Source organism: Pleurodeles waltl, chromosome 5 (genome assembly GCF_031143425.1).
Source record: "Pleurodeles waltl isolate 20211129_DDA chromosome 5, aPleWal1.hap1.20221129, whole genome shotgun sequence".
Taxonomy (NCBI): domain Eukaryota; kingdom Metazoa; phylum Chordata; class Amphibia; order Caudata; family Salamandridae; genus Pleurodeles; species Pleurodeles waltl.
Genome location: NC_090444.1, coordinates 1,325,093,171 through 1,325,110,855, shown reverse-complemented (window position 1 = coordinate 1,325,110,855; position 17,685 = coordinate 1,325,093,171). Strand labels below are relative to the sequence as shown.

At 40.4% G+C, this 17,685-nt stretch overlaps 1 protein-coding gene across 3 annotated transcripts in view; it reads right to left on the bottom strand.

The window, feature by feature from the left end:
- SNX14 (sorting nexin 14) overlaps window positions 1-17,685 on the bottom strand; it is a 627,761-nt gene that overhangs the window by 448,639 nt on the left and 161,437 nt on the right. For all 3 annotated transcript variants that reach the window (XM_069235584.1, XM_069235585.1, XM_069235586.1), the window contains exons 6-7: window positions 15,351-15,438; window positions 1,051-1,135 (exon numbers count right to left, since the gene is read on the bottom strand). In XM_069235584.1, coding sequence (XP_069091685.1) covers window positions 1,051-1,135; window positions 15,351-15,438 — 173 coding nt within the window. The remainder of the gene's footprint in view (window positions 1-1,050; window positions 1,136-15,350; window positions 15,439-17,685) is intronic.

Sequence of the window (17,685 nt, the reverse complement as noted above, 5' to 3'; positions counted from 1 at the left end):
ACAATGATCATAACCACACTGAAATTACAGAATCTCTTAATAGTTTGTGTGATGTTTTTTTATGAAACCCTCTGCATCTTGGGATCTGAGGCTCTTTCCTTTATTTCCATGGGCTCTTTCCTTTATTTATATGGGTACTCTTTTCTTTACTTCTATGGGCTCATGATGTTGGACATTTTTATTTCTCCTCTCCTGAGACTCTGTCCATTTGCTTCTAGATTTTCTATTGAGATGCTGTCAGTACTCTTTATGAGTTTGACTCTTGGATATTACCTGGATTTGCCTAACTGAGGATTGGTCCTACGTTTTGTGACTCTGTAATTCTGCATTTGGGCCTTCATAGCAATTTATACATCTTTCTCTGAACCGCATTTATCAATAATTCTGTTCTAAATCCAATTTTTGCCCTATTTTTGATCTAGAACACAGTTCTTTACACATTCAAATTTTATTCAGTTTTACTCTTCTAATTTTGGGTTTTTTTCCAATGACAATCGTCATCTGTAACTGCTAGAACAACTGAATATCTTGGCATTGTATTTATTAAGTGAAAATAGGAGTGTTCAAAATATTGGGGTTCGGGCAGTCATTGGGGTTCGGCTCACACACACACACAATATATCATTTGTGACACGCCATGAGAAAATATCACTGAGCACTTCACTTTGGCAACATATGGGATTTGAATAAACAAATATTATGTTCCTGTTGCAATGAAAGCAATGACAACATCCAACACCAGGCAACATTCCGCTCTGCCAACTTCAAGAAGCCAATTTACTGCACATCCATGCGTAGAGACATGAGGGAACCTTAAAAGACAAAGAATTAGCAATGCTGAACAGCGTGGGCGGCACTCCTTTGTCGCCACTGCCAATTGTACAACAGTTAGTCCCATTTTTCTTGTTTATGTTTAGTTTATCTAGTTAAACTGACACAACAACAACAATGCCACACATATCCCAAAGTATTGAAGACTGGGAAAAGGAAAATAATCTTGCCCACCGCAAGTCACTTTAAACCCTCTATAGATGTTTCTCAGCACAGTACCTTTTCTTCTCGTCTTGGCGATGATTTCCAGGTGTTTCATAGCCATTTTCAACAGTTTTCTGGTAATAATGATAGGGCCATCAACCTTGGGATTTGAGGGGGAAAGTATTAAAAAAAAAAAAACATTTATACAAACAATCAGAGGTTAAAGAATGTCTTGCGCCGCATACTTGGTTGAATTTAAAAAAGGTTTACATTTAGGAGATTCTGTATTTTATAATAATTAAAAAAGATCTCCCTGTTGTGCATGAAATGTAGCATAAAACTGTTGAATTAAGGAAGTATTTGCCACAGAATGGGCCCAATTCCTAGTGAAGCGTCCATAGGAGGAATAAAACAAGGGGGAGGGGGATGACAGCAGTCTTGTGTCATTTGAAGAGCTGAAACATAAATGGATCCTCTGTTTTGGACTTGGGTGATCCTGTAGGTTATATAACTCTATGTCACTTTTCTCTGTGATTGTTCTACTTGACATTTTCTTTCCATCCTTCCCCCCTCGCTGCTAGCCTTAATCTATTGCGGCAAATAGAACCATAACATCTGGTCTAGCGACAATAATCAAATGCACACTAAACAGCTTCAGAATTATAAAAAATATCTTAAAGAGACAATTATCAAACGGGAAGAAGGGAAGGCAAGGGCGATGGACCAAAAGGCAAACAATACTAAAGCAAGTTGTAAGATGAGGGACACACCCACTTAACAAAAGTATCGACACCTCAGGACGTCTCCCCCAGCCATAATCAGGGCATAAATTCAGCCCAAACAGAATGTCATGCCTAACAACCGGGAGTGACATCTATTACATGTTTATGAATTATCATGCCTTCCTTCATTTCTTAAGAAGGGAAGTGCGGCTCATAATCTGGGAAAATGCTGCCCGGAGCCACAAGTCAAAATGAGTTTCTCTTTTTGTACAGCAGCTTAGAGTAGCAATTCATGCTGAGCAAGGCTACCCGGGTCAGCAATTAGTGTTCCCACAGCTGTCATGGCTTTTCCTTATATCTTTCTCAGTCTTTGTTTTGCACCCATGAATTTCCTCTAGCACTTCTTCACTTCATCCTACTGCCCACCGTTTAAACTTCTTGGATTCTATGGACGTGACCTCCATATCAACAGTGCTACGTGTCTCGGGTGCTCTGGATGAGGAGGTCATGGACTAGCACCCAGGGAATGGGAGAACCTCCTACGCATACACCAGTGGGCTTATCTGGTTATGTCCCCACTCCAAACAGAATTGGAATCACTTATGCTTCCAATGATGGGATTTTTTTAATGACATGCAACTCGTACAATGCACTGATATAATTTACTGGGTTCCTGGAAACCACCAGAGCCATTGTCTCAGCACCAGACGGGAGAAGTGATGCTCACAGGCATAGCACAGGCACTCAAGCACCAACTGATACGGAAGGGGCACTCCATCTTTTCAATGGCACTGATCTGCAATGGATTCCAACTCGGGGTCCACCGCATGAGTGCAATCTCCATTCTGCCACTGAGCAACAAGGGATGTTTTTTCTTTGTGTGAGTCCCCCTCTCCCCCAGCATGGGCCATGACTCCCTATCCACAGGAGGCACTGCCAAGTCTCACAGCACTTAATGGGATAAAATACCCACTAGAAAGCAGGGGATTTATAAAAGCACTACAAAAGAAATAGGAGCAGTATGGGCAGCTCATCCATGTATGAGCCTGCACTGCCCATCCCCTTTGGCCAGAAATCAATCCAGGCCCCCTGAGGGTAACAGATTGAGGGTGTAACCCATATGTCCTCTGTGGGTGTTGACTGGCTCCCTGGATGCCAGTAATTTGTGTTAAAAACGTTAGAAAACAAGCACTGGCAAATAAAATACATCTGGCGTTGTCTGGCAGCCTTGGTTTTGTCAATGTCTGCCTTTTTTGTCATGGTTTTATAAAATTATATTTTGATGGAGTTAATTGGCCCTTGCCAGTATAAAAAGAAAACCCTGGCTAAAAGTTTGATTATTTATTTTGGTCTCAATAAGCACGCATTGCCATGGTGGTCCCTGGCACAGAAGATAATTACTTTGTGTGCACGTGGAGGTGCACATTGGGAAAGAACAGAGAGTATACATCACTTTTTCTTATTCATTTCAATTTTCACTGGTGTGTAGTTGGCCGTTCATCCCCTGGTAGGTATATTAAGTGGAAACTTCAAATTAACCCCTTTGGGCTAAAAAAAAAAAAAACACGTGTGTAAAAGAAATTGGGTTGCACCTTTGCCAGGATGGCTGGATCTATTATTCTTTATAGTTCTCTCGAAATAGTCCCAGAGAGCGCAGCTATCCAAAGGACATGGGGCGTGCAGCCCCCATGCCAGGAGGTGCTGGCCTGCACTACATAGATTTTTAGGTCTGACGTTATCAAAACTTTTTTATTTTACTTTTAGCAAAAAAATAGAAATTGGGTGGCATGCCCTGCTACCCAACACAAGGTGTGCCTTCCTATGGCATCTACCAAGCATCTGCAATTCAGGAAATATTGTCGAACACACAAAAACAGTGACGTAAATTTCATTTTCGTCTCTGACCGTTTCTGCATTTTGGGAATAGTACGATCTTAACAGAGGAAAACTTTAGCTACATTTTTTTTTTTTTTAAACACATTTATTGCACTACCACTTTCCCTCCTTTTAGGTGGGAAAAGCCTATATGTTGCCATAATTTGGCTACTTCCTCAGGTACCTATATGATAAAAGAAACCAAGGGTATTTTAAAAAAACTGAATATGCGGTGGGAAAAAGGATGCAAATCTGGCTTGATTATTATTTGTGGGAAAAGGTTAGGAAGGTTTAAGAGCAAATTGTGCCAAATAGCTTGAAAATGACTTTGTGCCAACATCTTATCAGCTAGGCATAAACCTTTATTATTTGAAAGAACATATAGCTGAACTCAGTTTTAAGAAAAACTAAGGGTCACATGTACAAAGCATTTTTCTAGTCGCAAACGGGCCGATTCACAGAATTGTCCAGTTTGCGACTAGAAAAATGCTTTTTGGGATGTACAAATCCTAAACTGCAATTCGGTAACTTGTAACCGAATCGCAATTTGGGCGTTGCAATTTGGCATTAGGAAGGGGTGTGTCCAGGGCGTCCCTTCCTAATACCGAATCTAAATGGTATGTATGATTGTTTTGTGACTCTTAAAAAATGAAACTGAATCGTTTCATTTTTCCTTTAAGGAAAACGGGCTGCGCTTAAAAAAAAATATTACTTTATTTAAAAGCAATCACAGACATGGTGGTCTGCTGACACCAGCAGGCCACCATACCTGCGATTTCTGTGATTTCCGGTGGATCGGAAATTGCGACCTACCTCATTAATATTAATGAGGCAGGTCTATTTCCGACCCACTGGGAATCACAAAAGAAACTCAATGGAGTTTCTTGCATTTGAAACTACGATTCCCTACTTGTGATTCGCATGGAATCGCAATTAGGGAATCGCAATTCCAAATATTTGTGCATTTGGCCCTTAAACTCTGTGTAAAAGCGAATGACCATGAGATTGATTTTACAGCGCTGCACAGGTTATGCTTAAAAATTATACACTTAAATCTAAATGTTTATAAAACAAAGTAAACTAATTTCCCAAGAGACTCTAAAGTAAACGAGTACACCATGTTTGCATCAGTCAATCTGGTACCTCCTCTTTGCTGCTAGTAGAGAGACGTCACTTTTATGCCTTTTCTTATATTAAATGTTTTATTATCTGATTTATTAATAAAGGTTTACTTAATCTTAGCAATTCTTTGGGGGTTACTTCAAGTTAGTGTTTTTTTTTCCTATGGAGTAGTCCTGAGTCAAACCTTCCTGGAATTTGACCTATGGGGATCCAATAAATCATTTTGGTAATCATTGCGAGTCCAGTCTGCAGGCGGTAAGACATTGCTCCATAACTTGGGATCTAAGGCAATTCTCCGCTCTGTAAAGGGAAGTGGTCCTACGCCTTTCTGATGTCTCAGTCACACAAATCACTCCGAGAGTGAGCAGCGTGCACCAGTCGAAGAGGATGTCAGGTGCTTCCTGCTCTCTTCACCTGTTCTTTTTGGTATGTGCTTGCACTTAAGGGACAACGTGGATGCATCCATCACTGTGTATGCTCATTACTGCGGCAAACTGCCATATGCGATGCGGAATGCTATTAAAACAGCATTCTGAGTCCATGACAATGACAAAAAGATTAGCAAGTGTTAGCGCACCTAGTCCTTTTGATTCGCATGGAGTATCCTAGCTAGGGTATGGCCAATTTTCCCCAATAATCAATACACAAAATTCAATAAACCACTAGTCATCATTAATAAAGAATCAATAAACATCACACTATGACCTTTTAGTCATGAATAACCACAACTCAGTATATGTTTTAGTAATTTTATTTTCCTATTAGTTACAATACTAAGTCATGATATTAATTCAAACGCAATTCAATTCAATAAAAATCCAGCATCAATTTGTTAGAAGTCGCCAAAAACATAATCTAATCAAAACTTGCATCAGAGTGCATTCTAAAGCATTAACACAGACCAACAAAAGGACGAAAGACAATAAGTCAGTCCTGGTCATGAAGTTCAGCAAAGCAGTCCGTTAACCATTTACTTCTGTAATCTGTCACCGTCATGCAAGGAAAACCTCATCTAACCCAGATTAGCATCAGCATGTGGGACTTCATCCAAAAACAATTTGGAGAATAAGAATTTTGAAAAACAGCTAGCTAAGAAACTATTTAGACAGCACAGTTGGTGCCTAGAAAGAAAAGGCACAAAAATATGACTCAGTCACATTGTCATATCTACCTATCCTCGGTATGGGTCAGCAACAGAGTCAGTCTTCGTCCTCAGATCATCAGTCGATAAGCATCACATCAGGCTCTCAGAGAGTACGAGCCCAATGACAGGATCTCGAATCACCTCTACAATCTTGCAGTCTTGCTCCCCTAGCATCCAGACTATCCCCAAATTTCCAATTGGCCAATTAATCACAAGTTATGACTCTACCCAATAGCTGTACTATTCCAAATTTATGTATTCTAATATTTCACAGTACACATGTCGTTGATTGGTACGCTTTACGAGGTTCTCATCATCCGGCTCGTCAGGCATCAAAAAAGTTGAATCTTCTTCTACAGTCAGTGTCTTCATTGTTCGAGTCCTGGGAAAGTACATCTCATCCACGTTACACATTATTAGTTACATTACTAGAAACATCATCTCCTGTCCGTCGGTTCTCACAGAAGTTCCAGTTAAGCATTTTAATAAAAAAATGAGCCGTTCACGGTCAGTTCATTTTGTCAGCATTTTTCCATTTAACGTTAAGAAATTCAGCTTTCTGCATGAGGCCTGGCAAGACTAGGCCAAGACACTCGCTAAGTTAAGGCCTACCATTATTGCAAGACATAGATTATAACTCTGAATATGACATATTATTACTATATAAATATAATACGTTTTCAATATTTCATGTATATTAATCACACATTTAGAACATTTCGTGAATACTGGTGGCCATTCTCTGAGGTCACAATTTCAAATGTGCACATTATTTTTCCTCGATAATCATTTTCTACTAATTTCATTTATTCAAAATACAAAATCATTCATTAATATTTTCTAATTAAGTCATTTGCGTTAACACAAGCAAATGGGTACTCCCCCATTTCAAGCTTCATCACATGAAGCTGTGGAGCAGCAGGCAACAATTAGGACCTTATTGGAATCAGTGACAGAAACGGACACCATTATATCAAGCACAAGATATAGGGACATTTCAACTAATGGGATCTAGGAAGACAAAGGACCTGATTACAACTTTGGAGGAGGTGTTAATCCGTCCCAAAAGTGACGGATAGACCACCAGCTGTATTACGAGTTCCATAGGATATAATGGACTCGTAATACGGCTGGTGGTATATCCGTCACTTTTGGGACGGATTAACACCTTCCTCCAAAGTTGTAATCAGGCCCAAAGTCATTAACTGTCCAGGATTACTCATAAGCTGTTTGCAGTCAAGTGACAACATCCAACGCTGCTTCCTCACAAGGATATTGCAATATATACTGATGTGGAGATGTAACCGCTTTCTATTAGGGTAATGTAGAAGCTGGGGTCCAGACCAAAGGCATTCAGCATTATTGCCTAGATTGAGAGATATCACCACAGATGGATTTCTACTAGGTCGAATACACGTAATACACAAATAAAAACGAAGACATCTGACTAATCAACTCAGAAGCTGGATCCTAGCCAATTCCACTACACCATGGACAAGAGCAGTCCACTCCTCACAAAATACTTTGCTTTTTGTCTCAAAGCACAGATGACAATACTCCTAAATTGGACTGCACAACCGGAGGCTGCCGTCGTGGAAGTGTTCCTGCAGGCTTGCAAATTATTATTTCCCCTCAGACATGGTATTATATTTGGAGCATTTATGTTGCGCTTCATAATGATTCTTTGGTTTACATTCAAGGATCGGAAACATGAGAAACCATGGTTCTACACAGCTATTGTTCTGGGCAGAAATGCATGTTCCAAGGTATGCTGGATAAGTGCTATATGATCAGGATAATCAAAAGCCTAGGTCTCCTCTGTAAGCACCAGAGCTTTCCATCCACTGCTCCAGGAAATGCCTCCTCAGGTGGCTTGAGTGTACTGAAGTTTCACAATCCAAATCCTACAGAATGAGGCTTTCATCATCCTTTGGGACTCACAGATAACAAGTATAGCGCAGCTCTGCTGGTGTTACATGGATTTCCAGTTTCCAGACAGAAAAGAAGTTTCATTTTCACAGCTTCGTATGAAGAACACACCAAAAGTTTATACACGTCGAAGGAATTAAATCCCAAATAGGTGATGAAGCACCCTTAAACTGTTGATTATCTAAGTGAAACAGAAAGTGCAGAGTTCTAGAGCAAAATAAGTGTATTGTTACATGGAAAAGGTAACAACTGTATGGACCAACATCCCGAAAGAAGCTATGGTGATAAAAAAATAAATATATTGCAATGGGAATTGATTTGAACGGGAGAAGCGTAGTAGGAGAAGGAGCAGCGTGGCGGAAGAAGAGATCAAACTAGATACCAGCAAAGAGCAAGCTGGAAAGCAAAGAGCATTTGGGCTATCAAATTCTAGGCATCTTTAAGTCTATGCAAATATATAGTTTGATAGAGGAAGCCCTAAGCAGGAGATGCCTAGAGTACTGAATTAAATAATCCAGGGCTGGTGCTAGGCATGGGAAGTGTGGGCAGTTGCCCAGGGCCCTGTGCTCAGGTTGAAAACATGGGGCCCTGCTTCTATGTGAAATGCCACACTATTACCCCATATGCTCCTCCAGTGGCCCATCCCCCATCCAATCACATCACAACTGTATTATTTAAGGGAAGTGTCTTGATCACCCTGGTCCAAGAGTGTGGGGGCATTCATGGGCATGCAGGGGTGGAGGAAAGGCAACTGTGGGTGGGGAGGTGTGCAGCAGTAAAGTCAACAGTTTCAATGGATGAGTAGATAGGTAGATGGATCAATTAGTGAAAGGATGGATAGCTGAGTGAAAGGGTAGATGGATGGATGAGTGAAAGGGAGGATGGATGACTGAAAGGATGGATGGATGGATGGATGGACAGAATAAATGGATGGATGATTAAGGACTAAGAGCTGAGTGAAAGCATGGCTGGATGAGTGAAAGGATGGGTGTAAGGGTGAGTGAGTGAAAGAATGGATACACGAGTGAAAGGGAGGGTGGGGGATGGAAGAAAGGATGGAAGGATGAGTGAAAGGGTGGATGAAATGACAGATGAGTGAAATAATGGATGGATGGATAGGTAGAATGATGGATGGATATGTTTGATGGATATGTTTGGAGATAGATGGATAGGTTTGGATATTGATGGGCACACAAATAGACTGACAGAAAAGGTGAAAGACTGATGGATAAAAGAATGAATGGATGACAGAATATAAAGGTGAAATGCTGAATATCAGCGGGTGGATGGAAGGATGAAAATATGAATGGATAGATGTTTTGCTGGAAGTGTCAAAAGAATTCTTCAGGAGAGGGTTACGATGACTTACTTCTCTTGCTTGGTTCCATAAAAGCTTTTGTTGAAAATTGGAGGCATTATAATTTTTCTGGCTACTCCTTTGCATATGTCTGACATTTTGTTTTTTCCCGTGTGTTTACGCATGGCAGCTCTACATCATATGTATGACATTTTGAGTGACACCCAACAGCTACTTAAATGTTACACTAGTAATTGTAAATTTTGGCATGTTTGGTTTTAAGTGTAATGCTCTACAGAGCGACTCGTAGGACATGAGCTGAGCTTGAGATTTATAATGTATTTGTAGCAACAGGCAAGGTGTCCAAAACAAACTATGTAACAGTGCATCCTCACTGCCTTCTTCAAGAGAGCTGCAGGGAAAAGCACCTTAGTGAACCCTTTCAGACAGTGCTAGCCTCCCGTTATGGCAAGCATATTGCAGCTCTCTGTGAAGCCCCCATAAACAAAGTCTGACACCCCATTCTAAGTCCCTCTTTTTGAAACGCTCATTGTGCGTTCTCTATAGTGGGTATATCACAGTAATCCCTCCCTCAGTTCACCATTACAGCAAACGTCCTTTAGTAACATCCCCGCAGCAATGTGATGTAGGAAGGTCTTAATGACACCAAGAGTATAAGACCAATTCTTTGAGATACGTAAGGGGTCAGCTTCCAGTTTCAAGCTAAGAAACAGAGATATTCTGCTGTAGTCTTGAGGCAAAACCCAATTGCTGATATTGTTTCTCTCTCCAAATGAAACAAAGGTCTAAACTCTCATCTTATAGCAGAAGCAGTAATAAAAAGCACTGATATACTGCTGCTACAAACACCTGTCTGAACGTACCCACACTAAAGCTGTCCATTGTCTTATCCTCACAACTGGCTTCACTAATGGTTCCAAAATAACTGCAACATAAAACTTTTTTTTCCATTCACAGTAAAGGGGATTTAGATGATAACTGTAACTTTCACTAGCACAGAACTCCACCAGAGGAGGTCTGAGGTTGCTTCTTCATGGCACATTTAAGTAGTTCACCCTACTATTATTTCTTTGCATTCTGGAACTTGTCTTTTCATTTTTATATCATAAATGCAGCAGTACAAGAGCCAGAGTCAAAGGAAAAAATCAAATGATGGAAAACTTTGAGAACTCTAAAAAGTCACATTTTAAGCAGCCTTTTCAGTACAGGGGTGGTTTTAACCCTTCTTAGACACAGCCTCACATGGAGGCATAGCACTTGTCTACAATACATGCTTTGCTCTGTTTCTCAGCTAACATTTGTTTTAGTCCTTACATGTGATTTATAAAGCTTTCGAAAAAAAAATGAAAAACTACATGTATTTGAGCTCATCTTTATTTCTCTATACCCTGTTGTCTCATTTTTAGTATAGCGATGCCTTTTAATTAATTATTTGTAGAGCTATGGGATTTTTATCATGCACTTATCTGGAAACAATCAGTAAACATTAACTAAGGAAATCCATCTTTGTGAGACCTGTGCCTAGCTTTTCCATTTGTTGTGACTAACTAATTCAATTAATACAACTTCAAAATAGACTTTTTTCATTTGGGTATTTGTCTTTTTATCCTTGTTAGTGATATCCACACTAGGTCACTTCAGCAATGCCAAAAAACAATAATAGTCTTGTGATGTGATATGCAAATTAGACGACCTCACATATTCCCTTTCGCCAGGGGCCCCACAAATCCTAGGAACAGCCCTGAAAGAACCAGAATAAGAACTGTGCTTTTAATAGGTACTTTTATTCTCTAAAGATTGTGCGCCAGTCGCAGATCCACACAGGTTGACTATTGCGCTTGTGGCTAAAAGCCTTCTTCAGTGTGTGTGGTTCCCAATTCAAGGTCCTTGTGTGATCTAAGGATATGTGGTCATGAGGTTACTAAATGATTCCATTTCATCAACGGTCACTTTAATTGGACTTTAGATCAAGATTACCATATTTTGACGAAAGAAGGAAATCTAAACTGGAACACACAAGGCCATATTACGACTTTGGCTGAGGGGATTACTCCTTCACAAATGTGACTGATATCCCAGCCGCCTTATTACAAGTTCCAGTATATTCTATGGAACTTGTAAAACACCGGACAGGATATCCATCACATGTGTGACAAAGTAATCCACCAAACTGGTAATGAGGCCCATAGTGTTTCTGTTTACATCAAGTCACAAGACATCCTTGTTGGAGGAAGAGAACACATTTTTATTTTTTCGCTTCACTCGATCTCCCCACACAGAAAGTGATAGCTTGAGTCAAAGAAATTAATACCTGAAGTTTAAGTATTAAAGCAGTGGTTCCCAACCTATGGTCCACGAAGCCTCCTCGGGGGCCCGCGAAAGCTTAGAAAATTAAATAATATTAGCAGATTAGTAACGTGTATATAAATAAAGTGGCTAAATGTACAATTGAAAATTGTAAAACGTACTGTAAATGTTGAGGAATATGAAATGGGAGGCTAAAAATGAAATTAGTATCCTCAGATTGATTCGTGGGAGCAGTGCAGTTGCATCAAACAGAATATAGTATGGACAATGTGGCTTCAATTGAATTTAGAAAAGCTGCAACTTTTCCATTAAAATACTTTTTTTTTTTTAGATATGTTTGCAAATGAAAATATGGTATCATTTGTGTATGTCTGATTTATGCTTGTTTCTGTATTTATTCTGAGTATTGTTTTGCATTTCAAGTAATCAACAGTGTTTATGACGGGGTCTCTGGCTTCCAGTAACAACTCACTTGGGGCTCCCCAGATTCCAATAATGATTCAGTGGGGGCCCCCTGGGTTCCAGTAATGTAAAAGTAGGAGTCCAAAGAAGTCAAAGGGTTGGGAAACACTGCATCAAAGGATCACCAGGCAGCACTGCGTGTCCAAATTAGTACATATTTTGTTTAATATATGTTTATGGCAAGACAATCCCAGTGCTTAATTTGAGCCGGTGCGCGGCACCAGCACTTATTTGTTAGGGCCGTCACTTACTTTACTGCCTCAAGCATTTACTGCGAGCAAAAGAAACAAATAGGAAGGACAGAAGACGACAAAAACAAAAAAGCGTCAGAAAGTGAAAAAGCCGCAAGAGTGAGCTGAAGGGGCAGGGAGTGGCTGTAGATCAGGGGTCTTCAAACTGGGGGGCGGGCACCACTAGAGGGGCCTCAAGTGATCCCAGGACGGGGCGCCAGGCTCTGGCCAAAAGAAGCATTAGACAGACAGCAGTGTTTTGTTTTAAGCAGAAACATGTAATTGCATTTTAAAAAAGATATCAGTACTTAACTGCAAGGTTTAAATACGTCTACACATATTTAAACATTGCCATATTTATAAAATATTTGTGAAAAATTCTGAGGGGGGGGACCAATGATTTTTATTTTTCAACTGGGGGGACGCGGCATTAAAATGTTTGGAGACCACTGCTGTAGATGGATTAAAGAGGCATGAAATGGCTTCAGGATTGTGCTGCCTCAGTATTCTGTGCTCGCAGATTTAATTGCAGCAGCTGCATTTTTCAGAGAACAGCTCTGGGCACCGGCACTTTACTTACAAATTAAGCACTGGACAAACCCAATCTTACCGAAGCATGTGCTTGTACTAAAGCCTACCACTTTCTGAGCTGTTGGCAAGCGCACTTGGGGCCACATGTACAAAGATCTGGTTTTGCGACTCGCAAACTGCAAGTCGCAAAACCGGATGTACAACAGTGTACTTTACACTGTTTGCGATTCCCAATGGGCTTGCAAATAACCCACCTCATGAATATTCAGGAGATATGTCGCAATTTGCGACCCCATTGGGAACGGCCACCCTCACAGGGATGGTGGCCTGCTGGAGACAGCAGACCACCATGTCGGTGACTGCTTTTAAATAAAAAAATTTTTTAAATGCAGCTCGTTTTACTTAAAGGAAAACGAGATGCATTTCAAAAACAAAAATGAAAAGTTTTCTTTTCATTTTTTCATAGCAGGCAGTGGTCCGTGGGACCACTGCCTGCTCTGAAAAAATATTTTCACTGCCATTCACAAAGGTTTGCGAATGGGTTAGCACCAGTTTGAAACTAGTGCTAACTGCGATTGTTTTGCGACCGCGTTTGCGGTCCCTAAACAATCATACATACCATTTGGATTCAATATTAGGAAGGGACGCCCTTGTCACGCCCCTTCCTAATACCGAATCACAAAACCCAAACTGCGATTCCGTAACAAGTTACCGAATCGCAGTTTGGGCTTTGTACATCCCAAAAAGCACTTTTCAAGTCGCAAACGGGCCGATTCTGAGAATCAGCCCCTTTGCGACTTGAAAAATGCTTCGTACATCTGGCCCTTGGTCACTGGGAGCAATATGGCAGATTTTAAGAATACAAAATCAATGTGGGCAATATCAGTCAAGATAATGACGATGATAAACCCTTATTTGCAAACAAACGGAAGCAGATTATTCTCTCATCATACCACTCTCAACAGAATCGCTCTTACCCCTCCATTCCCGAGTGCCTCATATCATGAACTAAGTGCTGGTATACAACACCACCAACTTCAACAATGTCTTGTTTACTCTTGCACAGGATAGGTATAGCACCCAGCATAGGCATTCTGCTGCTTACACGTTTCCCAAATTGAGGTGACCTTTCCACATTTTGCAAAGAGTAATCTATGTGGCTAGGTACTCAAGGATATGACAGGTTTGAGAGTTGCAAATACCAATTCCGATTTAAATAAAAAGTCAGATATGCATTCAAGTATAAATACATCTTAAAATTGCACAGCTGAATCATTTAATAAAGTCCATGGGTAATACAAATTAAAATACACAAAATGGAAAATTGGGTTATCAGAATTTAAGTGCACTGCATTTATTAACAACATTTGTGGTGTGTTTTGATTATGGGTTGTATGTTATATGACTGATAACACAAACGCTGATACTTTGTAGAGTACTGAAGGTCCTTGACTGACAATCCAGAAACTGATGACAAATCGAACATTCACACATTTTGGACAACATGCCATTATCTCACATGGGTCATGGAAGTAAGTTATGTTTTGTTAAAAAGCAAATAAGCACTTTATTTCATTTTATGGTTAGTGGATCTGCATCAAGGTTACCATCAACTAACTGCAGGTGAAAAGTAAGGGACACCTTGGCTCATGCTGGGATTTCCAGACGCTAAACAAAGCAACTCCCAGAAGCACATAATTATACATATTCCTAATGGCTGCCCATATAATGGATCCAAAGCAAAGACTGAAGACAACATACAGAATTACTACAGCGTTTTTACACCTTTTCTTTTTTGATACAAATTTTATTGCCATTTTCATAACAATTCTGAAAAGTAATAGTGGCATTGGTGATATCATAATCACCCATCAGGAAATACAACACTGGCATGTATACGAGATATACATCACCCACAGTTACTGCACCCATCCCTAGAGAGGCTAACAAGCTGGTCATCTTGTCAGAACATTCAGTAAAAGCCCCCACACTCAATACCTTCGATCTTTGGTTGGCTGGAGTAACAATTGACTAAACAAAAACAAATGCTTTAGTGAGAGTGCAGATTCAGAGCTTTCCAGTACTCGTGCTGTCTGATTACTCTATAGGCCCCTCGTCAGAGGCCTAATACCCCCATCAGGGAGGCTAATGGCCACCACTTTGCCTTCACTAAGATCCTAGAAAGCAGGGTACTATTCCCGGGTGAACATTACACCGTTTGTAGTTGTGGCGCAACTACATTTTCCGCCACACTCGGCACAGCGTTTTTAGGTCAAGCGCGCTAGCACTCTGGCCTGTTGTAATCTATCTGTGGGCTTTTAACCACGCCCACCCATCACTGTCACTCGTTCGTGGGCTTGCCTTTCAAAAATCCTTTGTAATCATTGGTAAATGCTTCACGTTACCGCCTTGGCCATCGACCCTGGTACAGGGATAATTGCACTTTTGCCAATAAGTTTGACTGCGAATTAACTACTTTTTCATTTTGTGTCTCTCCTTTGCACTCATGGTGGCCGTGGCGCTTTGAATCAGCTCGCTTATGTCAACTGTTTTACTTTATATTTTCAATTTATGTGTCAAGAAAAGTCCAGTTAGGCATTTAAAACTTTAATAGCTCTCACTCGAGCGAACGCAAGACTCATTGCATTGCTAATGCTTGTTACAACTTGTGATTTGAATTTGCTGTAAATCGAAGTCTGCTTATCAAAGACAAATCTACACAAATGACAGTTTACCTTCTGAATTCTGCGGACCAGCACAGAAGCAAAAAAGCGAAAGGTGACTCTGAGTTCATCTACGAAAGACTCATCATCAGTTATGTTCCTGAAAGATGAAAAAAATAAGATGTGTCAGAAATTAAGATTTTCCCTGAAGTAATATGCGTTCTAATAAGTTTGCATAAAAGAAGAGATAAACATTTGACAGCACGTAGGTCCACAAAGAAGAAGAGCAATGAGTGTGAAGGCCCCCAATCCCACATGCTGGAAAAGGAAGGCAACAGGGAAGTGCCAGGGACCAGTCATCAAAGTAACCCACATCAGCAGCAATGATCAGACCAGCAGCATATTATAGAAATGGTTAGGCAGAATACTGCATACCACTCTCCTGAAAGGTTATTTCCACACACAGCTCAGCTGACATACACTGATACAATGATACTGGACTTTAAATTATTTATAAAGGGGAACCTTTCCCTACAACGGTGGGGTGGGTGTCAGCTATGCCCTATGATGTACAATAAACTGAGCTTTTCAACCTGTTTCTTTACTTGCCATAATCTTTGTTCTCACTTTGTTGCTGCTCCACATTTCTTATAAATTGTAAGCTGTCAAACAAATGAACCACAAAAGTATATAAGCCACTGATTTGAATAAAAGAGTGGCAAGACATTTTAGATTAATCCTGTTTCGACAACCCCTTTACTTCCGCCTGGAGCTTCTGAGGCTGCAACATGGCTGTGCCTTCGTGAATGTTTATACACTTTGGAGAATATTCACAAAGGTAAAGTACACTTGCGCAAATTACTCATATGTAAGTTTACTTTTACAGTTTGTAATACCTTTACTACTCTATGACCATTTCCAAAGCGCAAGTGTAAAGTGATTGCAAAATGTTGACTTGCATGTCTCCACCTCCTGCATTAAGGAAGTGGACGCTGGAAAACGTAAAATACTGAATATTTATTGCTAGTGAATTTATAATCATATTTGAAGTTCTGCACACTTTGAGGAACCTCTGCCCGGAAGCGAATAGGAGAATTACAGACGCCTGAAACCAATCCTATACACCTGACACTCATTCATTTCCAACTACATATACTGGTCATCACACCAGAGGATCAGATTTGTTCCTCTTCAACTTCTTCAGCCTGCAAACACCCTACCCAGGAACACTTATGCAGACCACCATGCTGAAGAGGAAAATAAATTTAACAAGTAGGAGACATCCCTTGTAGTCAAACACTACAAACTATTACATGGGCTGCCTCCATTCACCCTAAGTGGGCAGCCTTAAGGCATGTGGTGACAGACTTGGTCAGTGCATTGGGGGAGGAGACTTGAACAGTGGGGGGCATCAAAATGGCAGGATGAGAAGAGGCAGGTGAAGGAGACGTTTTCCAGGATTCAGCCGGCTCCAGTTAAACTTAGAGGGCCAACTGGATCTCGTCTCTGTCTCAACCCCTTCAGAAAGCTGTCCTCTCCACAATGCACCGCCAACTGCTATACAGGCTGCCTGTTTCAAACAACAATGTGGTGCCAGGTAAGAATACAATCCTGCCTTGTCTTTTTTCACTAAAATCAAACCTACAATCACTCACCCATACCTCTCCTTCACTCACATCTGTATTGTTTGTCATACATCACAAATGTACTGTTCTAAACAACCTTTACACAATCCCTATTATTCTGATAATTATTTGAGTTGTTTGTTATCATTTTATTTCAATATAGCTACTCGTTCTAGCAGCTCGGTAGCTTCAGCTGTGGCTGGTGTAATTACAACAGCAGTAGGGCAATACACAGGGCAGGTCTTGCAACACTTCCCATCTACACACACTTAAGCTTACAACCTTTCTTACACATTACAGGCCACTTGTATCATGTTTTGTTACATCTAATAGTATACTTAATACGTTTGAATTTCTTTGCCTTGGTGTGTAATCTAAGCTTGACAATTATACTGTTACACTGTTATATACTCAGAATGTTCTTTTATTCAGTTTAAGGCCCTGTGATGTTGTCCACTCCACCACCTGAACCATGAACATCTGCTCCTAGCAGTACAGTAAACACAGGACTGGAAGTATATATCAGATGGATGGTAGAGACTGGTAAATTACATGTCTGATCTTTTCCCTTTGGCTCTAAATGCTTCATTTATTATTGACAGGGTAACTATATTTCTTTTCTTACATATACCTATAGGCAACATGACCAATATGTTTTGTGTTAGTGTTATTTATTATGCATTGCCTTATCAAATATCCCTTATACTTACCTAGGTGGGGCGTGGCCGGGAACCCAAGCAAGATGGCCGCAAGCTTAGTGCAGCTCGGCCGGCCAGGACTGC